This window comes from Mus musculus, chromosome 6 (assembly GCF_000001635.26).
Source record: "Mus musculus strain C57BL/6J chromosome 6, GRCm38.p6 C57BL/6J".
NCBI classification, from domain to species: Eukaryota; Metazoa; Chordata; class Mammalia; order Rodentia; family Muridae; genus Mus; species Mus musculus.
This window is the reverse complement of record NC_000072.6, coordinates 67,509,382-67,536,933: the sequence shown is the minus strand read 5'-3', so window position 1 is coordinate 67,536,933 and position 27,552 is coordinate 67,509,382. Positions and strand designations below refer to the sequence as shown.

General features: G+C 42.2%; 1 protein-coding gene across 1 annotated transcript; it reads left to right on the top strand.

The window, feature by feature from the left end:
- The first annotated feature begins 1,111 nt into the window (after positions 1-1,111).
- Tacstd2 (tumor-associated calcium signal transducer 2) lies at positions 1,112-2,875 on the top strand. Its single transcript, NM_020047.3, has one exon. It carries the CDS (start codon positions 1,228-1,230, stop codon positions 2,179-2,181), a length of 954 nt encoding a protein of 317 aa, NP_064431.2. The 5' UTR covers positions 1,112-1,227; the 3' UTR covers positions 2,182-2,875.
- Positions 2,876-27,552: the final 24,677 nt, after the last annotated feature.

Here is a 27,552-nt window from a genome sequence, read left to right as displayed (position 1 = left end):
AAAATAATATGTTTGTATCTGTCTGCCTCAGGAATTGCTTGAAAATTAATGGTGCAGAGAGGCCCAACTGGCTACCATGAGTCAAATGACACCCTTGTTCAGTATTCTAGTGGCGTACATTAAATGCTGATATATATAAAATGTATTTTGAAGGTGGGCCTGGAAATAATTATAGTTTGTTAATTATTGTTAATTTTACCACAGCTTTGAGCGGTGGACTTTCTCTAGATTCTAAAAGAGAGTGTCGCTCCTTCATCCTATTAAAGAAGCACAGTTTCTCACAGGCTCCCTTCTCTCGTTATATCATTCAATACAGGGAAAGAAAATAAAAAATTGCCTCTCTTAGAATCAAATTGTACATCTCTCCTAGTGGACTGGCTTACTCTACAATTTTTTTTCTTTTCATTTATCTTACACAAGTACAGGCATATGCATTGTTCAATAGGACTTTTCATATGTGGCACACCATGACAACTGGATTGTGCTGTGCAGGTGATGTAGCAATAGAATTGTTTTAACTAGCCTGTCTTCAGATGCTGCAACATTTTGTTTTTGTAAATACTCATTTATAGTTCTTAAAGCCAAGCAGAAAGCCCAGGGAGAATCCTGGGAAATCAGTGGCTGGGTGACTTCAGGTCTCCCTGCCTCAGCTGCACCATCTCACCTAGAATAGGGTTTACAGACAAAGGCATGTGATCAGGTTTATGTCAGTGAACTGTTTAACTGTGTTATAAGGTGTTCTGGAGCAAGAAGAGAGGGAAGGAACGAAACTGAAGATAGGAGTTGAGAGAAAAAGAAGGTACGGGATTATGGGGTCTGGAATTGTAGGGACGTGAGAGTCGGGAGCTGGGCCTCTGGAGAAACTCCTGAGGTGCACTAGGAAAGGTGGGACGCCCTGGTTCTGAGCTATGAGGAGGGGTGCGGCCAGGTAAGTACTGGTTTCCTCTATGGGGTTTTGGTCAGCAGATGGCAGGAGCAATCTCCCCTGCCTGATTCTATCTCAGGCAGCTCAGGGCTGCCGGCTTCTTCCGCGGGACCTGGGAATAGGGAGCGCCACCCAAATTCCATTGAGTGAGTCACTAGCTAACCAGTCCTACAGGTACAGGAGCTTATAAGAGCTGGAGGGAAAAGCCCGGCAGGAGTCGCCTGCAGTGTCCTACCCAGCCTGATCCTTCAGAATCCCTGCCTCTGGTCTGTAGTTGGAGGTCCATTCTACTCCACCCCACCATGGCGAGGGGCTTGGATCTAGCACCGCTGCTACTGCTACTGCTGGCGATGGCGACCCGCTTTTGCACGGCTCAGAGCAACTGTACATGCCCCACCAACAAGATGACGGTCTGCGACACAAATGGCCCAGGCGGGGTCTGCCAATGTCGGGCAATGGGCTCACAGGTATTGGTCGACTGCTCCACGCTAACTTCCAAGTGCCTGCTGCTCAAGGCGCGCATGAGCGCCCGGAAGAGCGGCCGCAGCCTGGTGATGCCGAGCGAGCACGCGATACTGGACAACGATGGCCTCTACGACCCGGAGTGTGACGACAAGGGCCGCTTCAAGGCGCGCCAGTGCAACCAGACCTCGGTGTGCTGGTGCGTAAACTCGGTGGGCGTGCGCCGCACGGACAAGGGAGACCAAAGCCTGCGCTGCGACGAAGTGGTGCGAACCCACCACATCCTCATTGAGTTGCGCCACCGCCCGACCGACCGAGCCTTCAACCACTCTGACCTAGACTCCGAGCTGCGGCGGCTCTTCCAAGAACGCTACAAGCTGCACCCCAGCTTCCTATCCGCGGTACACTATGAGGAGCCCACCATTCAGATAGAGCTTCGGCAGAACGCGTCGCAGAAGGGCTTGAGAGACGTGGACATCGCTGATGCCGCCTACTACTTCGAAAGGGACATTAAAGGCGAGTCACTGTTCATGGGCCGCCGCGGCCTGGACGTGCAGGTGCGTGGGGAACCCCTGCATGTGGAGCGGACGCTCATCTACTACCTGGACGAGAAGCCCCCCCAGTTCTCCATGAAGCGCCTCACCGCCGGCGTCATTGCCGTCATCGCTGTCGTCTCGGTAGCGGTAGTGGCTGGTGTGGTGGTCTTGGTGGTCACCAAACGGAGGAAGTCGGGCAAATACAAAAAGGTGGAGCTTAAGGAGCTGGGGGAGATGAGAAGCGAACCTAGCTTGTAGGTTTCCTGTAGGATGCCCCGACTTCCTCGGCACCTCAGACCAGATGGGTTGGCCTGTTAATTCTCAGTCAGGAGGTAATTTTCCTCCCAGCTTTGACCTCTTCCTTCTCTCTCCACAAACAAGTTCTCTAGATGCTGAGCTCAGGTCACCTCCCTCGCCCTTGGTTTTTTAAGGACGCATTTCTGAAATTCCTTGTCTAGTCACTGGAAACCTGACCGGGAGAGTTAAGCAAAGGCTAGATAGCTTGGTTAAGAAGCTAGTGCCAGGCAGCCCACTTGTTTCCCAGCGACTTGAATCTACCCAAAGACTTAAACGGTTTGAAATGGGAAAGCGGCGATTTGGCTATCCGGGTTGTTGGTGACCCATTCGCTCCCTGCCTCCCAACCTTCAGGAAAGGAAGAGCAGTTCACTCACTAATTGATCCTGCGCAGTGTTCATCTGCCATCGTTTGTATAAGAAAAGGCATTTCCAACGTCTGAAGTCATTTTCAATGTCTTTGTTGGACTGCATCTATTTTTCTGCTTGTCCTTGATGTAGCTGATCCTAGAGAGTTCTCTTTTGTAAAATGTTTGTACAGATGTGTCTTTGATAATGCTGCTGTTTTTTAAAACAACAACTCGAGTTTAATAAAATATGGGAAAGGCACACCTAAAAAGATAGGCTGTGTGAAAAATCCCTCCAGATTTATATCATTTTATTGTTCTCCTTTGTCTAATGCTTGAATTTTATATTTTAAATTCTAATGCTTCCTTCCTTGTGAAATCCTAACATTTACTGTTGATACTCTGGTGTTTCCTAGAGACTGGGCTAGTGTGCTTGCCTCGCATCTGACCCGGCCCTCGGTCCCATCCTCAGCAGTGGGTAGAGGGAAAAATGTAAACTTTGAGGTTGCTGTTCCTTTGAAGGAAGTTGCTAAAACTAACCGCCTTCAGATCTGAACAGGAGTGGGAGATGGACGCAGCCTTTGCCTGCTTATTAACAGGCACACCTTCCTTTGTGGGTTTTAAACCACGTGAAGGCGCAAAGCCCACCCCCACCCCCCACCCCCAGCAGTCCTAGGATATAAATGACTGGGCAACTTCAGGTCTCTGAGACTCATCTTCTGAAGAGTAGGAATGAGAGTCTGCTTTTCTTTTGTGAGGGCACACACTTTCTGGCGACAGATTGTATAAAGGCTTGCTATTGGGAGTTGGAGGAAGGGGGGAGGCAAAAGGGAGGAAAAACCTAAAGGTAGAAGTTGGGAGAATGAGAGAAGCATGGGAGAATGAGGTGGGGTAGCAGCTCTGGATACTTTCCTGAAATTCTAACATTTACTGCTAGTTCTCCAGTGTTTCCCAAGAGGTGAGAGGTGTAGTTGCCTAGCAATGGAAGCCGCGAGAGGTGGAGCCTAGGCGGGCAGGCGAGTATCGGTTTCCTCTCCTGGCTTTCGTTAGCCCAGAGGCGGGTGCAGTTTGATGTTATCGCACCGGGTGGGAGGCGGGGGCGGTACTCCACAGAGAGGGATGGCCACCCAAATTCCTTTGGGTGAGCTGCTGGAACCAGTCAGTCTGGTCTGGCAGAGAGTAAGGGCTAAAGGGAGCGGCCCAGCCACCGCAGTGTCCCAACACCTAGCCTGAGCCTGCTGTATCCCACGTCTGCACGGATCCCTCTGAGGCTAGGGCCCGGGTTCACTCTAGGACAGCGGATGCTAAATGTGATGCGTCGCTTCGCCTCCGCGCAGGACAGCGACACTTGCTCTGCCAACTAGATGGCAGACATGGGGGTTCCGCTTTGGTTTGGTACCCTATTTCTCCAGGCTAACCTCCACATTCTGCTCAAGTGCGCGACCAATCGAGGCTCCATTTCATAAGTGTTTTCTCGTAAGAGTCCTACTGTGATGTAGGAGGTGCTAGTCTCATTTAGCTGTTGGGCAATATTAATCTTGGTGGTGAGACTGTTAAGCAACTTCCCTAAACCCATATTTATGAGCACATCGGTCTTCTTGCCATTGGCTGTACAAGCCACTCACCAATTACATCAAGCTTAAAGCTTCCTGTTCCCTCACTTTTGCAAAGTCAAGTGTGCTGTTGTGGAACACTAACAAGTCATTACAATAGCTGGGAAGCTGATCTTCCACAATAATCTAGAGGCAAGGCTTTAGTTTCTCCCCCACAAAAATGCATCTCACGTCACACCTCTATGACAACCCAAATTGAGCCTCAGCCTAAAGTACCTTGCAGGTTAAGGGATGGCTGCCCTCAGCTGCCCATCTTCTGAACCTGGTGCTGTAGGTGTCTGGCATTCATGATTTAGTCTGGTAGGGGATGACTGATTGACTTCAAGCTTAAAACTTCCCCTCCCGTTCATATGAAATCACTTAAAGGAAGGGAGCGGAGAGGGTGCGGGCAGGTTCCCAGCAGTGCGTAAAGGCGGAAATATCTAGTTAAATTACTCCTTGTGAGAGAAACTCTGCAGGCCCCATTCTCTGGCTGCCTTCCTCTCTTCACCCGAGGGCCCCAGCTGAAAAGCCTTGAGGCAGAGCGAGGTATCTTTGGACCTAACTTTCCATTATAAGGGTGAAGTGAATAAGAGGTTTCTCAAAATTCAAGTGTCATTGACCCAGCTGGAACTTACAAGTTTCTTACTTTCAAAAATTAAATAAACAGATGTAGACTTGGATGAAGTGGGCAAAAGAAAAACAAACGCACAAAAACTCTCTGAGAAAGCCTTCCTCCATCAGAACTGAGCAAGGGAACCATCACTTTCTTCTCTAACCCTGGTGGACGCTTAGCAACGTTACAGCTCTTAAAGTTGCATACCCTTTCACATGTACGATCTTTGAGATACTGACTTCCTGGAGAACCTGAATTAAAATCCAGCTTCCGGTTCGATGAGAAAGTCACTAACTCATCCCTCCGTGTGAAGTAAAACCACAAAGCCCTCTCACTATTGTGAAAACGGGATGAGGTATTTGGTGAGTTCATCGTATTTACCTCTCTCTTTTCTAGATCAGGTGAATGCCACACACAAGAATTACAAATGTGCTCATCCTCCATGAACCAAAGTCACCTTTGGCTTCCCGGACCAGGTGGCTCTCACGTGCACCTGGTGTGTAGAGTACCTTTCCTCTTCACTTCCCCCAAGCTGTTTCAACTCACTTCCCCCATTTCTGTTTCAACTCAACCCTATCTGCTGAGGACAGTAACCTTCAGGGTCTTAATCTCTTGCTTGCAATCCCCCCTCATTCTAAAATTTCCCTTCCACTGCCTGGTTTGAGCTCAGGCGGAGGCTGTGCTTAAGAGGAATGTGAGAAGCAGGAGGGGCTCTCATCAGGTTTCAGCTTGTTCTCTGAGCCTTCGGCAGCCTAGGCTGGTTTCCTTGTGTGAGTCACCAGGGCTTTCTCCACTATTTCCATTCCCTTAAGTAGAACAATATTGAACATTATTTAACCTTTCTCGCATATTTTTTGCTTACGGTTTCCAAATAGAATGTTAGGGACAGGAGTGCCCTTTAGTAATATATTTTATTACACAGAAGAGAAAGTAGACTACAGAGAAAAGACTTACCCAAGCCAGGCAGCAGGTGGCATTGTACTTGATTTCCTAAGCTCTTTATCGACCTAGCTAGTGTTCATTCTGTCTGCCTACCTGGTAACATTATCTTGTTTGTTTCTTCTTGACTGGTATACACATTTTTAAGACAGGGTCTCACTCTGTACCCCTGGCTGGTTTGGAACTCACTGTGTATATCAGGATGGCCTCCAACTCTGCTTCTGCCTCCTGAGTGCTGACATTAAAGGTGTATGTCACCATGCCTGCTGATGGTTTCCATTCCTAAGTTGTGATTATTCTGTAGCTTTTGAATATCAGCTAAATGGAAGAAATACTTACATAGATGTAAAATGGCAAGCTTTGAAGTCATCTGACTGCCTATTTTCCTGTATTTAAAATGAGTATAGTTTTATTTAGCAACGTGTTTGGTCTTAATGGTTAAACAGGCCTAAGGGCTGAAGTGATTACATCTCTCCTGTTTCATCTACAGCAAATTAGCCTAAGAACCTGGAGGAAAACTTGCCGGTTGTGACCGGTTGTGAATGAGTTCACCCACTTGCTCATGAGAACATGTCATTTTCTAGGTTTCTGTGAGAGGGAAACTAGGGCCACCTGTTCAGAGAGACAAAGCCATGATCCCTCTGAGGTGTACAAGACATCCATGTTCAGCTAGATGAGCAGAGAGATCTTCAACTATGAAGTGAGAAAGAAGTGGGTTTCTTTCTAAACCTCAGGCTTATCCATTTCTGAAAGTTCTAGCTTGTAAAATTGCATATTCCTTTGAGAGAGCCAGAGTTGAGAATGCCACTGGAGGGTTTCCCTGCACAGGGATTAGGACTCAAGTAGCTTAATGCTGAGGAGTCGGGCTGGAAGAGTTTGGCTTACAGAGGAGCTCCCGTGGTAAGACACACCTCTAGAAGCTACCAGGCCAAGTAGTTATGTCCTATGTCCCTACTCAACTCCTTCTCCCTGTTACATCTATTCTGTTTTAATACACAATGTCACCTGTTAAAGAGCATCTTGGACCTGTCTTATTTTTTTTTCTTTTTCCTGTCTTTCCTTTCTCTTTTTAATCTCTGAAAGAACAAAGGCTGTTCTGGTTGGGGGTGGGGGGGGCTCTTCGTGGACTCAGAGAGATGAAACTGTTTTGCATTATCTACAAAAGGAAAAAAAATCACTATTTACCTCTCTGTTTCATATTACTTTCTGCTCAAACTCTCTCATCTCCCCTCTTTTTCTTGCTCTTACGGCAACCCTTACTTTTTATGAGCCACCCTCCTTCATGCTTCCTATCAATCCAAAACTAATCACTATTCTTTCTTACTGTGGGATATTTTTCTTTTGTTTTGCTTTCAATGCATACCCATAATGTCTAATATATTAATATACACTGTACTGTCAGTGCCTTTAAATCTCAAAACAATTGGAATGACTGTTTTGTAATTGGCTATAACTCTATTATCATGATGGTCTACCCCTAGATAGTGACTAGTGAAGCAGATAGGATTCTATTTTCATGGGTGGACTGGAATTAGAACCTAGTGCTTTGAACACCAATCTTTTTTTATTAGGTATTTTCTTCATTTACATTTCAAATGCTATCCCGAAAGTCCACCATACCCTCCCCTCAACCTACTCCCCAACCCACCCACTTCTGCTACCTGGTCCAGGCATTCCCCTGTATGAGGGCATATGATCTTCACAAGACCAAGTGCGTCTCCTCCAATTGATGGCCAACAAGGCCATCCTCTGCTGCATATGCAACTAGAGACACAATTCTGGGGAGTACTGGTTAATTCATATTGTTGATCCTCCTATAGGGTTGCAGACCCCTTCAGCTCCTTGGTTACTTTCTCTAGCTCCTTCATTAGGGGCCCTGTGTTCCATCCAATAGATGACTGTGAGTATCCACTTCTGGATTTGCCAGGCACTGGTATAGCCTCTCAAGAGATAGCTATATCAGGGTCCTGTCAGCTAAGTCTTTCTGGCATATGCAGTAGTGTCTGGGTTTGGTGGTTGTATATGGGATGGATCCCCATGTGGGGCAGTCTCTGGATGGTCCTTTCTTCCATCTCAGCTCTGAACTTTATCTCTGTAACTCCCTCCATGGGTATTTTGTTCCCCATTCTAAGAAGGAATGAAGTACCCACACTTTGGTCTTCCTTATTCTTGAGTTTCATGTGTTTTGCAAATTGTATGTTGGGTATTCTAAGTTTCTGGGTTAATGTCCACTTATCCACCAATATGTGCACATGATGTGTGTTCTTTTGTGATTGGGTTACCTCACTCAGGATGATATCCTCCAGATACATCCATTTGCCTAAGAATTTCATGAATTCATTGTTTTTAATAGCTGAGTAGTACTCCATTGTATAAATGCACCACATTTTCTGTATTCATTCCTCTGTTGAGGGACATCTGGGTTCTTTCCAGCTCCTGGCTATTGTAAATAACGCTGCTATGAACATAGTGGAGCATGTGTCCTTATTACAAGTTGGGACATCTTCTGGGTATATGCCCAGGAGAGGAATTGCTGGATCTTCTGGTAGTACTATTGTCCAATTTTCTGTGGAACCACCAGATTGATTTCCAGAGTGGTTGTACCAACTTGCAATCCCACCAACAATGGAGGAGTGTTCCTCTTTCTCCACATCCTCGCCAGCATCTGCTGTCACCTTTATTTTTGATGTTAGCCATTCTGACTGGTGTGAGGTAGAATCTCAGGGTTGTTTTGATTTGCATTTCCCTGATGATTAATGATTTTGAACCTTTTTTTCAGGTTCTTCTCAGCTATTCGGTATTCCTCAGTTGAGAATTATTTCTTTAGCTCTGTATCCCATTTTTTAATAGGGTTATTTGATTTTCTTGAGTTCTTTATATATATTGGATATTAGTCCCCTATCTGACTTAGGATAGGTAAAGATCCTTTCCCAATCTGTTGGTGGCCTTTTTGTCTTATTGATAGTGTCTTTTGCCTTAAATTTGCAGTTTTATGAAGTCCCATTTGTTGATTCTCAGTCTTACAGCACAAGCCATTGCTATTCTTGAAAACCAGGCTTAAAGAGGAAATGACTCTTCAATACTACTACAGAGTAATTTCTCCTTAACACTGAAGACACTCCCACTGGAAGAAGAAAAGTGACTTTCCAGATTCACATCCCAACACAAACAAAAAAAGTAATATGAAAGACAACTTGTCTCCTCCAAAAATATAAAAATCCCACAGTACTGACCACCACAAGAATGACTTCAATGAAATTCAGGACAAACAACTCAAAATAATGATCATAGATGTGTTCAGATAAATCAGAGAGAATATGCATAAACTGAGTGAATTCTAAGAAAACTCAAAGAACTGAATGAAATACAAAGTCAATACAAGGATATAAAAATGGAATTTAGTCAAGAGATAGAAATTCTGGAGCTAGAGAAATGGTACGGCAACTGAGAGGTAGACTACTCTTGCAGAGAACCTGAGTCCCATTCCAAGCACCAACATTAGAAACCTCATAGGCAGCTGCACCCATATGCACATACCTATACAAACACATAGATATACACATAACTTAAAGTGAAATATTTTTAAAGATAGAAATACTGAATAAAAAACTGAAATGCTAGAAATGAAAGCTTCAAGAAGTCAAACAAAAAGATAAGGAAAGTACCTCACCCATAGACTTGTCATAGGGAGGATAGTATATCAAAGACTGAGGACAAGGTAGTGGAATTGTAACATTTTTCAAGAACAAAAATACATTATTTAAAACATACAAATGGAATATAGCAGATCTATAGGGTGCTAAGAAAATAATTACATCCTAAAAGCATAGAAAATATTTTCAATATAATAGAAGAATCTGCAAATCTAAGGAAGGAGATGTTCACTCAGGTACAAGAGGCATGTAGACTATCAAACAGATAATATCAGAAAAGAAGCTCCATATATCATATTAGAATCAAAACAGAATAACTAATGAATCAAAAGTTGCTAGAAATAAAAATAAAGTCATATATGCAACTGACTACTATACTTAGCAAAATTCTCTGTCATCACTGAATGGGAAATAAAAGTTTTCATGATAAAGTTGACTTAAGAACCTTTATCTACAGAAAATAATGCATTAAATTCCTCAGACTAAAGAGAATGGCATCCCATGCATGAGGCTACATTAAAAAAAAAGTTACACAAATGAGGATAAGGGGAAATATCAAATATTACAACATCAATAAGACAAAATTAATATATAACTTTTGATTAAAACTCTGACTATTAATAGTCTTAATTCCTCAACCAAAAACTATAAATTAGATAAAAAATGGGTCTACTGCTGGTGGGAGTGAAAACGGAAGAGACCTCTCTGGATGTCAATGCAGAGGTTCCTCAAAACAGCTGGAAATAGATCCCCCATGTGATCCAGCTCTACCACTCTTGATAACATTCCCAAAGAATTGTATATCCTATTATAAAGATGACCTGGATAGTGACCGATTCCTGGCAGGGAGGACGAGAGAATAAGAGAAAATTAAGGAGACAGGAAAGTTTTGGATCAGAAGGCCTTGTACAAGTCGATGACACATGCAAACAATTTTATGAAGAAGTGTAACATACGCACAGTCTGCAGAGGGGAGAAAGGGTCAGAGTCCACAGAAAGCTATGATATAATGGGACAAAGTCAGCAGAAAGCTAATAAAGCAATGCTGCACAGTAAAACGAGCACAGAATATCTCAAGTAAGACACAGACTGAGCATTCAGTAGTCTTGGGACTGGCAACTCCAGTTTCTGCAAGGAGAAAAGAAAGGTTCCTAGAAACAAAAAACCCTTAAACTCCCTGGACCCAGCCCCATTACACACCTTGCCAAGCCTGCTGCTGGCCAAAACTAGCCTTCTCTCTCTCCTTTCATAAGGACCTTTGAGAAAGCTTTGGCTTATTCTGTTTTGGTTTTTGTTTGTTTGTTTTTGTTTTGTTTGTTTTTTTCGAGACAGGGTTTCTCTGTGTAGCCCTGGCTGTCCTGGAACTCACCAGGCTGGCCTCGAACTCAGAAATCCGCCTGCCTCTGCCTCCCAAGTGCTGGGATTAAAGGCGTGCGCCACCACCGCCCGGCTGCTTTGGCTTATTCTGGATCCCAACACAGAGAGTCTTGCTTTTCTTTCACTGTTGTTCTATGCACAATTTCCAGGAAATGAAAAGAGCCTAAATGTTCACCAGCTAATAAATGGATAATAAAAATGTGATATATTTATACAATGAAATATTATTAAGGTGTTAAGAAGCCTCACTTGAGGAAATGCTTTCATGATATCCAGCTGTAAGATATTTTCTCAATTAGTGACCAATAGGGGAGGGCCCAGCCTACTGTGAATGGTTCCATCGCTCAGATGGTGGTCCTGGGTTTTATAACAAAGCAGTCTGAATAAGCCATGAGCAAGCAGACGAGAAAGCAGCAATCCCTCCATGACCTCTGCATCAGCTCTTGCCTCCAGGTTCCAGCCCTGCTTGAGCTCCTGTCCCGACTTCCTCCAATGATGGATTATGATCTAGAAGTGTAAGCCAAATAAACTCTTTCCTTCCCAACTTGCTTTTCGTTATGGTGTTTTGTTGTAGCCTTAGAAACCATAACTAAGACAGCAGGTAAATAAATGAAACTGGAAACAGTCATCCTGAGTGAGGTACCAGAGACTCAAAAAAACAAACATCATATGTGCACAAAAGCTACATCTTTCATATGTGCGTATTAACTTTTAATCTTTAGATATAGATGTTTTATTTGAAAGAACCATAGAAGTTAAGAAACAAAGGAATTAAGGGATCTTTCAAACAAGAGTAAATAGAATATAATGTTATAAAGGGAGGAAATGAGAATAGGATTACCACAACATGAGGAACTATATTAAAGGGTCACAGCACTAGGAAGGCTGAGAACCATCAGTGAATCTCAAGTTGGGCCAGTCTCTCAATTTCTGCTCCATCTTTATCCTTGCACAACTTGTAGGTAGGACAAATTTTGGGTTGAAAGTTTTGTGCGTAGGTTAGTTCCTCATCTCTCCATTGGAAATCTTGCCTGGTTACAGGAGATGGCCTTTTCAGATTCTATCTCTTCTACTGCTAGGAGTCTTAGATTCTTGAATATTTCCATTGTCCTCAGTTTCTGGTTTGTCCCGGAGATGCTCCCCGCCTCACAAACCCAGTTTTCTCTCCTAGTTCTCTTTCCCTTTGTCTTCCCCACATTTGATCCTCCTTGTTGCCCCCCTGACCCTCTCTCACACCCAGTTCCTTCCCTCTGTCCAATCCTGTCTATTTTGTTTCTCCTTCTCAGGGAGATTCAAGCATCCTCCCTTGGACCCAACTTGAGATCCATGCCATCAGAGAGAGGCCACTCCTGACACTATTAATGAAATTCTCCTGTGCTTATAGACAGGAATCTAGCATAGCTGTCCTTTAAGAGGCTGCACCCAGTAGCTGATGGAAACAGACACAGAGGTCCACAGCCAAATATTAGGCAGAGCTGGGGAATTTTTTTTCCATTAATTTATTTATTCACTTTACATCCCGATCGTGCAAGGGTCAGAGTTTGTTCTCTAGTACCCATGTAAAAAGCTGGTTATAATCTCAGTACTGGGAATGCAGAAACAATGAGTCCATAGGGCTTTTTGGCTAACCAGTTTGGCTTACTCAATGAACCTTGGGTCCCAGAAAGTGACTCTGCTCTGACAAAACACACTGGGGTGTTCCTGAGGAGTAATACCCAAAATTGACCTTTGTGTTCCATGCATATTTTATGCACACGTATACACATATCTACATTCACATAAGCATGCACATACGTAAGTTATCCCCAATGACTGTTAATAAATTACTAGAAAACTATTGGTATAGATAGAATCATGGCTCACAAACATTATAAATGTGATCTCAAAGGTAGAAACCACAATTGTATAAATCAGAAATCTTGAAATTAGGTCTGTTTGTATACATGAATTAATAAAACTGAAAAACTAACCAGAAGGGGAAGAAATGCTACACAAATGATTCATTTTAAATAAAAACTGAAAGGTTTGGGGGTCCAAGGGTACCAAGGCAGACTGTCCTTGTGAATAGATTTACTGGAAGAGTTATTAATACTGTAAACAGACAGCAGTGAAGAACCACATAGCAGAGTGAAACCTCCTTATAGGTTTCAGAGAAATGTCTAGGCTCTAAGCAATGTGGTTGGTAGCTTGATACGTAGCTGGTGATATGGCTCTACAGTTAGGCTGTCTCTGACTCTTAGCAGCAGGGCAAAGGGGAGAGCATTCTGAGGAAAGAATGTGTGACCTTGAGGCAGTAAGGACGTGGAAAGGAGGAGCCACTTAGTTAATGTGTGCCCATTATATGTGGTGTGAGTTCTTCTCCCTGGGGCCTGTATACAGAATCAGCTATGAGGGAAGAGGGAGGCATAGCTGTAGATGGGCATACCTGGGCTGAATTCTAAAGCAAACAAACTATCAATAAAAAGAATATTTTCTTTAAGTGGATTGAAAGAATTAATAAGCATTTGCTTGAAGAAGGAATTCAAACATGACATAAACATGAAGAAGTGCTTGCCTTGTAAGTGACAAAGGAATGTGCTTTTAAGTGACAAGAAGGAACAGCTCACCTTATACTGTTTCAAGTGCCTCAAATATTTAAGATATTTGAATTTTGTATTTCAAGAAGGTTACATATCAAGATGTGATCAATGGTAGGGTCACAGGCAGTTTTCTTTGTTATATTTATTGTCACTTCTGCAATTGGGAGATAATCATTTGCACTTAAAAAGGAGTGCTCACTTGGAACTTCTGAATGAGTAAAGATGTACTCAAGCTGTGGCTGCCTGCCCTAGCTTCCCAGCAAGCATACTCAGCCATTTTGAATTATCCTAGTTCCAACTTCAGAAACCAGATGTTGGTGGTTACTTAGACACGAGTGGAGTGGGACTTGTCAAGAAGACTGGTCAGGATGTCAGTACATTATCCAAGAGGCAATTATAAAAACAGCACTCTGTGTGCTGGTGTGACCATTGTCTTCAAGAAAAAGACAGTAAGGGAAAGTGGAAAAATCTTTTCAATGTGAAGAACAGTTAGGATGACAAAAAAAAGTAGAAAAAAAGTAAATAATGGATGAATGTTGGCATATTTCTTTACTAGTTTATTAGGTTATTATTCTCCTTCCTCCCTTCCAACCTTTATTCTACCCTAATTCTTTTCAGCCCCCCAATATTAGATTGGAGAGAAGGAAGGTTAGAGGAGAAAGGGTTGTAGAGCTCTCTCAGCCAACAAAACAGACAACTTCCTGATGATTAGTGGAATTGGGTTCCTAAGGTTAAAGCAAAAACAAATTCACATAACTGGATTTTTAAAGAAACCAAAATTCTCATTGCGAATGAAGGAAATGTCAAGCTAATTTTTATTGGAATGTAACTTGTAAACAAGGATCCTGAATTTCTTCAGATTAAGCTCCAGGCCAGCATTTCAAACATGGTAATAATCACATAGGTGTATATTCTAGAAGGAAGAGGAAACATTTCAAACAAACTGCTGTCCCCGTGTGTGTCCATTTTGTCCATGACTCTCATAAACCCATGGCCATTTCACCTTCTTCACAGGCTGTACCAAGAACAGCAAAGATCTTATCATTGCATTGAGCACCTATGTGAACCTGTTATAAAACAAGTCACACTTCATAGTTCTGCAGAACCTTTAACTTATCATTTAGCTTCTGGTGCCTCCTATAAAAGATGTGAGTGAAAGTCTCTGTGTACAAATGTCCCTTTCTGGGCAATTGGCGGATTCATCTGGAATAACAAAAAACCTAGGATAGCAAAAACTCTTCTCAAGGATAAAAGAACCTCTGGTGGAATCACCATGCCTGACCTAAAGCTGTACTACAGAGCAATTGTGATAAAAAAAACTGCATGTACTGGTATAGCGACAGACAAGTAGACCAATGGAACAGAATTGAAGACCCAGAGATGAACCCACACACCTATGGTCACTTGATCTTTGACAAGGGAGCTAAAACCATCCAGTGGAAAGAAGACAGCATTTTCAACAACTGGTGCTGGCACAACTGGCTGTTATCATGTAGAAGATTGCGAAATGATCCATTACTATCTCCTTGTACTAAGGTCAAATCTAAGTGGATTAAGGAATTTCACATAAAACCAGAGACGCTGAAACTTTTTTTTTAAATTAGGTATTTTCCTCATTTACATTTTCAATGCTATCCCAAAGGTCCCCCATACCCACCCCCCCAATCCCCTACCACCCACTCCCCCTTTTTGGCCCTGGCGTTCCCCTGTACTGGGGCATATAAAGTTTGCAAGTCCAATGGGCCTCTCTTTGCAGTGATGGCCGACTAGGCCATATTTTGATACATATGCAGCTAAAGACAAGAGCTCCCGGGTACTGGTTAGTTCATATTGTTGTTCCACCTATAGGGTTGCAGTTCCCTATAGCTCCTTGGGTAATTTCTCTAGCTCCTCCATTAGAGGAGAAAGTAGGGAAAAGCCTCGAAGATATGGGTACAGGGGAAAAATTCCTGAATAGAACAGCAGTGGCTTGTGCAGTAAGATCGAGAATCGATAAATGGGACCTCATAAAATTGCAAAGCTTCTGCAAGGCCAAAGACACCGTCAATAAGACAAAAAGACCACCAACACATTGGGAAAGGATCTTTACCTATCCCAAATCGGACAGGGGACTAATATCCAATACATATAAAGAACTCAAGAAGGTAGACTCCATAAAATCAAATAACCCCATTAAAAAATGGGGCTCAGAACTGAACAAAGATTTCTCACCCGAGGAATACCGAATGGCAGAGAAGCACCTGAAAAAATGTTCAACATCCTTAATCATCAGGAAAATGCAACTCAAAACATTCCTGAGATTCCACCTCACACCAGTCAGAATGGCTAAGATGAAAAATTCAGGTGACAGCAGATGCTGGCGTGGATGTGGAGAAAGAGGAACACTCCTCCATTGTTGGTGGGATTGCAAGCTTGTACAACCACTCTGGAAATCAGTCTGGCGGTTCCTCAGAAAATTGGACACAGTACTACCGGAAGATCCAGCAATACCTCTTCTGGGCATATATCCAGAAGATGCCCCAACTGGTAAGAAGGACACATGCTCCACTATGTTCATAGCAGCCTTATTTATAATAGCCAGAAGCTGTTAAGAACCCAGATGTCCCTCAACAGAGGAATGGATACAGAAAATGTGGTACATTTACACAATGGAATACTACTCAGCTATTAAAAAGAATGAATTTATGAAATTCCTAGGCAAATGGATGGACCTGGAGGGCATCATCCTGAGTGAGGTAACCCAATCACAAAGGAACTCTCACAATATGTACTCACTGATAAGTGGATATTAGCCCAGAAACTTAGGATACCCAAGATATAAGATATAATTTGCTAAACACATTAAACTCAAGAGAACGAAGACCAAAGTGTAGACACTTTGCCCCTTCTTAGAATAGGAAACAAAACACCCATGGAAGGAGTTACAGAGACAAAATTTGGAAGTGTGACGAAAGGATGGACCATCTAGTGATTGCCATATCCAGAGATCCATCCCATGATCAGCTTCCAAACGCTGACACCATTGCATACACTAGCAAGATTTTGTTGTAAGGACCCAGATATAGCTGTCTCTTGTGAGACTATGCCAGGGCCTAGCAAACACAGAAGTGGATGCTCACAGTCAGCTATTGAATGGACCACAGGGCCCCCAATGGAGGAGCTAGAGAAAGCACCCACGGAACTGAAGGGAACTGCAACCCTATAGGTGGAACAACAATATGAACTAAGCAGTACCCCGGAGCTCTTGTCTCTAGCCGCATATGTATCAAAAGATGGCCTAGTCGGCCATCACTGCAAAGAGAGGCCCATTGGACTTGCAAACTTTATATGCCCCAGTACAGGGGAATGCCAGGGCCAAAAAGGGGGAGTGGGTGGGTAGGGGAGTGGGGGGGGTGGGTATGGGGGACTTTAGGTATAGCATTGGAAATGTAAATGAGCTAAATACCTAATAAAAAATAGAAAAAAAAAAGAACAAAAAAAAAAACCAAATGTCCCTTTCTGTGGGAAAAAAATTGAGAATTATTATACTGGGATCACTGGAAAGAGAAAGGTGTATCTGCATGCAAGATTATTGTACAAAGTCTCCAGGACCAAGGAATGCTGAACAAGCAAGCTAAAGAGGGTGGCATTTCTCAGCCAACCCCCAGGAAGAGCTCAGAGCCATGGTCTTGTATGCACAATCTGTTGTTGGATTTGTGCTGTCTCAGAGAAGCAACATATACTTTATCCACAGGAAATGTAGGAGGCAGGTAGCTGCTTGGATGAGAACCTCTGTGGATGGGGATTGGGTATGCAGCACAGTGACTCCTCTGAATATTAATGAACAAAGTCCTAATGACAGGGATGGTGTCAGAGAACAATCACTTCTGTAAAACTCAGGTAGCTATCCTATCATGAATATTCAGAAAAAAATACTCACAAAAGATGTTCATATCTCATCTCAGCCATAGTTCACATTGAAACACTTTCTCCAAGGGCTTAGCCAAAGGAAGTTCTTTTTGTTGTTCCTTTAAATCCAGATAGAGTAGCTTGGGAGACTTGACATTCACAACATTTTTAAATGTGGTATTCTGTGTTAGTTTTTATTCCTGTGGAACATACCTGAGAAAATACTAAAGGAACGAAGGTGTGTTTTTCCAGTACATTCTTGATCAACCCCATCATATGTTAGGGCTCAAGGCTGTTCACTTCTTGATTTCTAGGAAACAGAAAGAGACACAGAAAAGAAAAACACTAGAGATACAGTATAGTTTTCAAAGACCTGTTCCCAGTAATTCATTTCTTCTGATCAGTTCTGACTTCCAGAGCTCTATCTCCTCTGAATAACCAGTAAGTTGTGAGTTCATCAATGGATTCATCTAGAGCCTTCATGATCTAAATGTTTCACCCAAACTCTACTTCTGAACATTGCAATGGGGCCTTTGCCTTCAATTTACCAGATTTTTGGGAGACATATTGTATATTCAAACTACACAAGCCAATGCAAGAATGTTGGTTCCTGAATGATGTCTGATAAGGTATCTAAGTCTGGGCTGATACAATAAACTGCTATAGAATGAGAAGCTTAAACAGTGAACTTTTATTCTCACAGGTCTGTAAGCTGAAAGTTCAACATCAGGATTGTCACAATCATCAGATTCTGGTTGGGTGTCACTTTCTTGTTTTATAGACTGATATTGTAAATTCACATTGTAGGAGGAGAAGTCTCTGGTCTCTCTACTTCCCCTATAGAGGTCTCTTGTCATTCAAGAAGACTCATTCTATTACCTAATTACCTCCTATATTAGTCATCTTTGCATCACTATAATAAAATATCTGACATCATTAACTTCTTTAAATAGGTTTATTTTTAGCCAGATGTCCCTCAACAGAGGGATGGATACAGAAAATGTGGTACATTTACACAATGGAGTACTACTCAGCTATTTAAAACAATGAATTTATAAAATTCTTTGGCAAATGGGTGGATGGATCTGGAGGATATCATCTTGAGTGAGGTAACCCAATCAAAAAGAACACACATGATATGCACTCACTGATAAGTGGATATTAGCCCAGAAGCTCAGAATACCCAAGATTCAATTTGCAAAACACATGAAACTCAAGAATAAGGAAGACCAAAGTGTGGATACTTTGTTCCTTCTTAGAAGGGAGAACCAAATACCCATGGAAGGAGTTACAGAGACAAAGTTTGGAGCAGAGACTGAAGGAATGACCATCCAGAGACTGCCCCACCCGGGGATCCATCCCATAAACAACCACCAAACCCAGACACTATTGCAGATGCCAATAAGATTTTGCTGAGAGGACCCTGATATAGCTGTCTCCGGCTCTGCCAGTACCTGGCAAATACAGAAGTAGATGCTCACAGTCATCTACTGGATGGAACACAGGGTCCTCAATGAAGGGGCTAGAGAAACTAACCAAGGAGCTAAAGGGGTCTGCAGCCCTATAGGAGGAACAACAATATGAACTAACTAGTACACCCAGAGCTCTCTGGGACTAAACCACCAATCAAAGAAAACACATGGAGGGACTCATGTCTCTAGCTGCATTTGTAGCAGAGGATGGCCTAGTTGGCCATCAATGGGACGAGAGGCACTTGATCTTGCAGAAGATTCTATGCCCCAGTATAAAGGAACTCCAGAGCCAGGAAGCAGGAGTAGGTGGGTTGAGAAGCAGAGGGAGGGGGGAGAGGATAGGAGATTTTTGGAGAGGAAACTAAATGAAGAAAATATCTAATAGAAAAAAGGTTTGTTTTTGGTTCATGGTTTGAAGGTTATAGTCCAAGATGAGATAAACCCATTTCTCTCTGCCTCTGTTGAGGTGCCAGACAGTCACAGCAAAGAAATACAGTAGGGAAAACTGAACATATCATGAACTATGGAACAGAGAAAGGGGAAGGGGAGAGAAGACTGGCTGGGCTCCCATTATCTCCATTGTGGGTTCAGCCTCATTACCAAAGGCCCTAAGTAATGTCCACTGCCTAAAAGTCCAGATTGCCTCCAAATAGTGGGGATTGAGCTTTCATGAGCATGTAATCCAACCAGGAGCATCTGGACACCATCCCATTGGGTATTCAAAATACGAATTTGGGGACACGTGAACATGTTGAAGAATTGTTCATTTGGCAGCATAATGATGTATATCCCAAATAGAAAATTTACTTACATTGTAAAATTCTCGGGATTTTTGTAGCTGTGGAGACATAGTTCTAAAGATCTTCTTCTGTGGAAAACTGCTGTATGACACTATTACTGGGAAGATGCAGACAAATATATTTACCTTGTGCAAGAAACTGATTACAGACAAAATCAACAACACCACTAAAGTACAACTGTGTAAAGCAATGAGTTTCACTGGGGTCACATACAGGAATATAGGCGAGGGGTTACCTAGCAGTAGCAGGGATGATATAAAGGCTGCTGCATCATCAAAGTCCCAGCCCAACAAGGATGAAAACATATGAAAGCTGCATGACTTGAAGGCGGCTCAGCAGGTTTACACATCTCTTGCAGGCAGCTCAGCTGCTCAGAGCATTCCTTTAGCAGTCCTTGCTGCTAATAGAACTTTGAGAATGGAGCTCCTTGCGCAGCCTGTCAGTTTTGCTGACAAAAATAGATTCTTTTTTAATTTTATTTTTAAAGTTTTATTTTTAGATTTATATATTTATTTACTATTGTATATGAGTGCTTTGCTTGCATGGACATAGGCACTATGTATGATACATGCCTAGTATTCACAAAGACCAGAAAAAGGTCTCAGATGACCTGGAAGTAGAGCTATAGATGATTGTGAGCCACCACATAGGTACTGTGAACCTAGGACCTCTATAAGAGCAACATATTTAACCACTAAACTGTGGACCCAGCCCCAAGAACTTCCCGAATCTTAAGGGGTCTCCTTTAGAACTTCTTGGGTCTTGAGGAGCTTCAGAAAAAATTGCTACATGGCAGGAGCATGACCAACTCATAGCCTCTACCCCTCACCAGGGCCTCCCCCAAGACAGAGCAAGCTCTTGCTATCCCCAGACTACTCCTACCTAATGACTGAGTGTGGCCTGAAGGGCAATGGGTGTCCATCTCTACAAGATACAGAGTTGTCATGAGCAATTTGGAGTACAGTATTTCCTGTCTCCAACACCTCCTCAGAACTATGTTAAACCTTGAATCTCTTCCTACCCAATATTCTCTTCTTTAAGCAATATCAGACTTTCATCACGACCTTCTTGGATTATTGGGATTCCTGTTTTATTCCCAGCACCTTTCTCAAATTTTTCCATTCAGTAACTATGGAGAATGATTGATGCTATCTTGACATCTGCGTCATGAAGGGCCCGGACTTCCTGGTTTGGCCTCTAGCTCACTCACAGGCTCATGTTTTCTTATAAAAACCTGAGGCCACCTGCCTAGGGTACTATCCTTAGTTGGCTGGACTCTCCTCACATCAACTAGTAATCAAGACAGTCCTCCACAGACATATCCACAACCCAACGTTATCTAGACAATTCCTTAACCAAGACTTTCCTGTCAGATGATGCTAGATTGTCGAGTTAATAATTAATGCTCATTTCTATGACCACTTAAGGGCTCAGGGGAAGACTAGCAGGCACTTTGTTTATGACAAATGTGCAGAAACATGAAGCCTAGACTGATCCATAGCGGTGCTGGCCACAGTGGAGAAGGCAGGAAGGAAGTGAGGAACAGTCAAGAACCCAAGAGTAGAATCTAAGTTTCTTCTCAAGGGCTCACTTTTTTTTTATTGGATTTTGATTGGATTTGGTCCCTTAAACTGGCTAGATATTTTCTCTCTGTCTCTGTCTCCCTCCCTCCTCTCTTTCCCCTATCCCCTGCTTTTCCCCTCCCTCACTCTTCCTCTCCTCTCCCTCTTGCTCTACTTCTCTCTCAAACACACACATACACTTTTGAACATAATTTTTTCTTTTTGTAAATTATGACTAAAATGTTTATCACCTTTTTTTGGAAACCTAATCTTGTTACTTTTCCCCAGGCTGGTCTTGAACTCCTAGGTTCAAGTGATTTTCCAAGTAACTGATTTGAACTATTAGTAAGCGTGGACTAAGACAATTTTGACTTTGATCTGTGCAAATGCATATTTAACCTGCCCATTTTATACTTAGCTCATTTGGCTGGGATTAAATTTCTGAATCTTAAGAACTCAGCCACCTAGTTTTCACAGGTCAAAGTGTCAATGGCCAAAGACCCAGCAAGTTGAATTTGATCTGCTTCTAGCTTAAGGTCTCTTTATTTTAGCCTTAAAATTATGTAACAATTACTCTGGAAACAGAAGCAGGAGGGTGATAAGTGGAAGGACAGCCTGGACTATATACTGAGTTCCAAGTCACCCTGAACTATCCAACAGGGCCTATCTCCAGTGAAAATAACAAAATCTAAATCCTGTACCTCTGTGGGTTGTAGAGCGTTCCATGGTGTTTTTGTGTGTGTTTTATTTTTCAATTATTAGTCTATTAAATTCCTAGTAATCATTTTACACATAGTTAATTTGAGAAGTTGGTTTGGTTTTCATATATTGTTTATAACAAATTGATAAAATTTTTCCATTTTAACTACCAATAGCAATAAAATGAAATTATACTAAGTATAAGTAAAACTACATTTATCACATTGCCAACTTGTTCTTTGAGTCACTTGAGTATTTTGCAACTTCATTTTAGATTTATTTTTAATTATATGTGTATATTAGTCAGGATTCTCAAAGGAACAGACTGATAGAGTGAACTGATAGAGTGAATATATATATTAGTAAGAAACTTATTGGAACATTGTATAGGCTGTAGTCCAAGAATCCCTACAGTGGCTGTCTCCTGATAGTGTAGTGCCAGGGAAATGTTAGTGGTTCCCCCAAAACACAGTCAGGAGCTGATCTGATGCAACTCACAAAAGGGTCTTTATTCTATTCAAGCTAGCTCAGGACACACCACTGTCAAGCAGGACGCTTTTGGTTGTGGTGGAGCACGAATGTCTAGCGGGGCAAGACTTTATAGTAAGCAGCTCCAGGGGGTAGGGAGCAGTGTAAGTATACAATCATCTAATTGGAAAGCTGCTGTGGCCTTTAACATAGTTGGCTGGTGCTGGGAGTCATATTATAAACTTAGTTTCTGCTTCCCTCTGCATTATGGGTGGGCATTAGGCAGGGGGTGGGCTTGTAACCTGGAGGTGCAAGTTTGTTGGAGGAGTAGCCTGGAGACACTGGTCTTGTTGAGGGTGTAACCTGAAGATGCTGGTCTTGTTTAGGATTACCCTAGAGATTGGAGCTAGGCTTGGGTTTTGTTGGAGGGCAACTTGGAAACAAATGCTAGGTACCAGCCTGATAGTTTACCTGAGTTCAAACTTAGGTCAGCTTCTCTAAAATAGTCACAACGTAAAAGATTTGGTTTCTCAATAGAAGGTTTAAGAACTCAGTAGTTTAAAGGGTCAAAGAGTGGAACAGAGACTGAAGAAAAGACAATCCAGAGACTGCCCACCTGGGGATCCATCCCACATACAGACACCAAACTCAGACACTATTGCTGATGCCAAGAAATTCTTATGACAGGAGCCTGATACAGCTGTCCCCTGAGAGGCTCTGCCGGATCCTGACCAATATAGATGCGGAAGCTCACAGCCAACCATCGGACTGAGTGCAGGGACCCCAAAGAAGGAGTTAGGGGAATGACTGAAGGAGCTGAAGGGGCACCAATGGGAGGGTAGACCCGTGGTCCTGTGAAGGCTTGGTACCCCAGTGTAGAGGAATGTTAGAGCTGGCAGGAGTGGGTGGGTGGGGGAGCAGGGTAAGGGGAGATTGGATATGGGCTTAGCAGAGGGGAAACTGGGAAAGGTGATAACATTTAAAATGAAAACAAATAAAATATCCAATTTAAAATTTGTTTTAAAATAATTCAGTCGTTGTTCAGTCTATAATCTTCAGGTTGTTTTTTTTGTTTGTTTGTTTGTTTTGTTTTGTTTTAACTTTTTTTTCTTCCAAGTTTTGACACCATTGAACATGACTTCAGAGGTCCATTCCCCAGTCATGAAAATGTACTGTGCTAACTTTCTTTTCCATGGTGGAAACACTTATTTATAGTCATCAAAAATAGTGAATAAAAAATGCCTTTGAAAACCTGGAAAAAAAAAAAAAGAATTAATGTGTGAGAAGTCCCAATCTGGTCCTGAAGTCCCAGAGATGTCCTAGAGAGCTACCAGTTGTCAGTCCATGTTAGAATTCTGAAGAAGTAAGTTCTAATGCCAGTAAAGGAATGGGCCAAGATAGATTAGCTTGCCAGTGAGAGTGAGTGCAAGCAGATAGGAAGAACAAGCTTCCTTCTTTCATATTTTTCATGTGGGCTGCCACCAGGAAGGATGGCCTAGATTTAAGGTGAATCTTCTGACCTCAAATATTCCAGATTTAGGGTGTCTTTTCCCACCTCAAATAATACAATCAAGAAAATAATTCCTCACACGTGTACCAAGCTGCTTGGGTTTTAGTTAATTCCAAATGCAATCAAGTTAATAATAAAGGTTAGCAATTAAAATGTATGTCTCTGTGTGCACATGAATGTAGATGTCCTTGGAGGCCATAAGAAGAATGGGATCCTCTGGAGTAAGGGTAACAGGAAAGTGTGAGCTTTCTGGTATGGATGCTGAGACTGATCATGGGTCCTCTGCAAGAGCAAAATGAGCTCTTTGTCACTGATCTATCTCTCCATCCTTCAGGTTTGATTTCTTAATCATATCTCAAAGCTTTCTGATGTCATGAACATGCCCCCCGTTGGTGTTTAAGAGTAGTATTTTCTTACATTTGTTCTGCATCCCTAATAGTTTATCTTCTGAATGATTAAGTCTATTGATGATATTTTTAGCTCTAAGTTTGAGCCCAGTCAATAATATGTCTTTAAGAGTAACAAAGAACTGATCAGACCTTGAAGTTCAAAAAGAGAGAGAATGAAAACTAAAGAGAGAGAGAGAAAGAAGAAGAAAGGCTGAATAAACGTCAGAAGAAAAGGAGTTGTTTTTTCTATCTCTAATTCTTTCTAGTACCTGAATGATTTTTTTTTTTTGGCACTGGATATGCATATAATAGATTCAATAGTGAAAATGCTGAATCCAATATGAGGCTCCACAGTTTTGGAATAACTAAGTCTAAAAACTCACTGAAATGTGCAGGCTCTAAATCTGGTTAATTCTAGTGTGTGATATTTCTTTTGTTTGCAAGATTTTTAAGTAATAGAATTTATACAATTAATTTTTAAAAGTCAATAGACAAAGAAAAACTATTCCTAAAAAAATAAGAGAAAGAAGAAGAGAGGTCAGTAGAATGCTCAGTGTGTAAAGGAGCTTGCTAAGTAGTCATGGTGACCTAAAACCAATCCTGGGACCCATAGAAAGGTGAACAGAGTGAACCAGCTCCATAACACTGTCCATGTCTTGGCACACAAACCCTGTCTCCATCATGAATTTTCTTACACAATAAATTAACAAACAAACAATTGTTAGGGAGATATTAAAATTTTTTAAAAAAAGAATAAGGGGAGCTTGAGGGGCAAGAAAATTTTAAAAACTGAAAAAATAGTAATAAAAATGCATAAGTAAAACTAAATAAATGCATTAAAGGGAATAAAATCTAAAAATAAAAATTCTTTTAAAAGTATAAGCACATGCCTAACCTTGCCGAGACTTGATTCACCAGGGTGGGGGGGGGGATACTTAGGGGACCCCAGGCTCTCAGAAAATAAAAGGAGGAGGAATGGGGGAGGGACTTTTGGAGGGAGGCAGCAACTGGAATGTAAATAAATAAGTAATAAAATGTATAAGCACAGAAACTTCTAAAAGCACAGTAAGAAATAAAAGTTAGCACATAATGGGGCGAAGGGAGAGGGAGAGAGAGAGAATAGAAGGAAGGAGATTAGGAAGGGAGAAAAAAAGGAAGAAAAGAAAGAAAGAAGGCAGGCAAAGTTTGAAGCAGTTCTCTTCCGGGCCTGTAGAAATCAGAGATTGGCTGAGCATGGAACCCCAAGCTTATGGTCCCAAATGAAGGCAAGAGAATCAGTAGCTCAAAGGAGAGCCTTGGCCTACACAGATAGGCTCTCAAGATAACGTGTATCAAAATGCCAGGAGTGGAAGAGGAAGAAGGAAACAGATGGCGTAGGGAAGGAAGGCAACTTTGGAGACTGTCCCAAATGCAGAGATAAGGGATGAGATGTGTTAATCAATTGAACTTCCAAACTCTTTTGTTGGTGGTGTTATTTTTTTTTAAGATTTATTTATTTATTATATGTGAGCGCACTGTAGCTGTCTTCAGACACTCCAGATGAAGGAGGTATCAGATCCCATTACAGCCGGTTGTAAGCCACCATGTGGTTGCTGGGAATTGTACTTGGAACCTCTGGAAGAGCAGTCAGTGCTCTTAACCGTTAAGCCATCTCTCCAGTCCAGGTATTGTTATTTAGATTCAGGATCTACTTATTAGATCAAAATGACTTGAACTTACTGAAATCCTTCTGCCTCAGCTTCCAGAGTACCTGAGATACAGGCCAGAGTGTACCCTATGGTATATGTTGCACCTAACCTGAAAGATGCCTTAAAGTTAGATGCCTGAAAGAACTGCCTTCCATTCAGTATTTTGTTTGCATAACAGTGGCCTCTGCTGGCTGCACTTAGTTTTGCAGTCCATGAGCTGGACATAGTCTCCCTCTCTCTGAACATGCTTAGAACATACTGGAGATGATGGCTGATATTCTAGCTGAGGTGTCTTCCAAGTGCAATAGGTGCAAGGGAAGGAAGCCAGAGCACTGAAATCTCCATAGGCTGACCTGTTGTGCCTTCAAAATCCACTAAGCATTAACCACTCAGTTGGAGGAATGGGTCTGTGGGTAGCAGGATGTCTGCTAGAACTTCAGAGTTCATGGGGTTTATAGCAATGGACTGCAAAGCAGGTTAATCTACCTGCTCACCTCATGCTTAGGGATATCAAACTCCAAAATTACCCCCAATTAATCGCATCTGCTCCCCAACACCTATGTGTGCCATTACCTGGGCTAAGCCTACTTTCACCTGCAACTCCTGGTTTGTTATTTTTATTTTACTCTTATTTTGGATCATGCTGTTTTACAAAAAACATTCCATAGATTTCTCATGTGCTACGTTTCCACACCTCTATCAGTGAGACATGTTTACTAGAATTGATAAGTCTACAGTGACATATCATTATCATACAGGGTCCTGGTTGATAATAAAGTGATGTGCATTCTATGGCTTAAATAAATATAGATGACATGATATCATCACTGGAGCGTTATCCAGCATAGCTTCACTGCCTTAAAAATCCTCTGCTTAGAGACCTAAGGAAAAGCCAAACAATAGCCAGCCCAACTGGACACCCATCCCATGAGCCAGCACCAATCCCTCATATGATTAATGATACTCTGATATTCTTGCAGACAGGAGCATAGCATGTTTTCTGAGGCATCTGAGAGGCTTTACCCAGCAGCTGACTGAAACAGACATAGATACCCACAGACAAACACTACACAGAGGTTGGGGATTCTTATGGAAGAATTGTGGGGAGGATTGAAGGCCCTGAAGTAGATAGGAACCCCATGGGAAAACCAACAGAATCAACTAACCTGGACGCCTGAGAGCATCCAGAGTCTGAGCCACCAACCAAAGAACACACCTGGGCTGGAAAGAGGCCCCAGGCACATACAGAGCTGACAGGCAGCTCAGTCTTCATGGCTGCCTTGCCTGGTCTAAGGGGGAGAGGATGCTCCTAATCTGACAGAGATTTGATGTGCCAGAGTTGGGGGATAACCAGGGGACCCAAACTCTCAGAGAAGTGGGAGCGTCTCCGGGAGGGAATCTGTGAGGGAGGAACTGGGAGAGGGAGCAACATTTGGGAGGTAGATAGAAAGATAGATGATAGAGATAGATAGTGTTTTGATTTGTTTGTTTTTTAGGTTCTTTCTACTTTTTTTTTAATATTCTGTATCATCATGCAGTAGGGATCATACAGGATATACCCTGTCAAACTGGCTTCTTTCATGTAGCAACACTTATTTAAGCTTCTGCCCTGACATTCTGTGACACAATAGCTTTTTTTTCTACACTGAATAATATTCTATTATCTGTATGTACTACAGTATACCCATTCACTTAAAAGACATACTGGTAGTGTCCAAGTTTGAGTAAATATGAATAACCACAAATTCTCATGTGC

Bases quoted from the DNA above. Each gene is read 5' to 3' on its own strand.
- Tacstd2 (NM_020047.3), top strand. From the start codon at position 1,228: ATGGCGAGGGGCTTGGATCTAGCACCGCTGCTACTGCTACTGCTGGCG.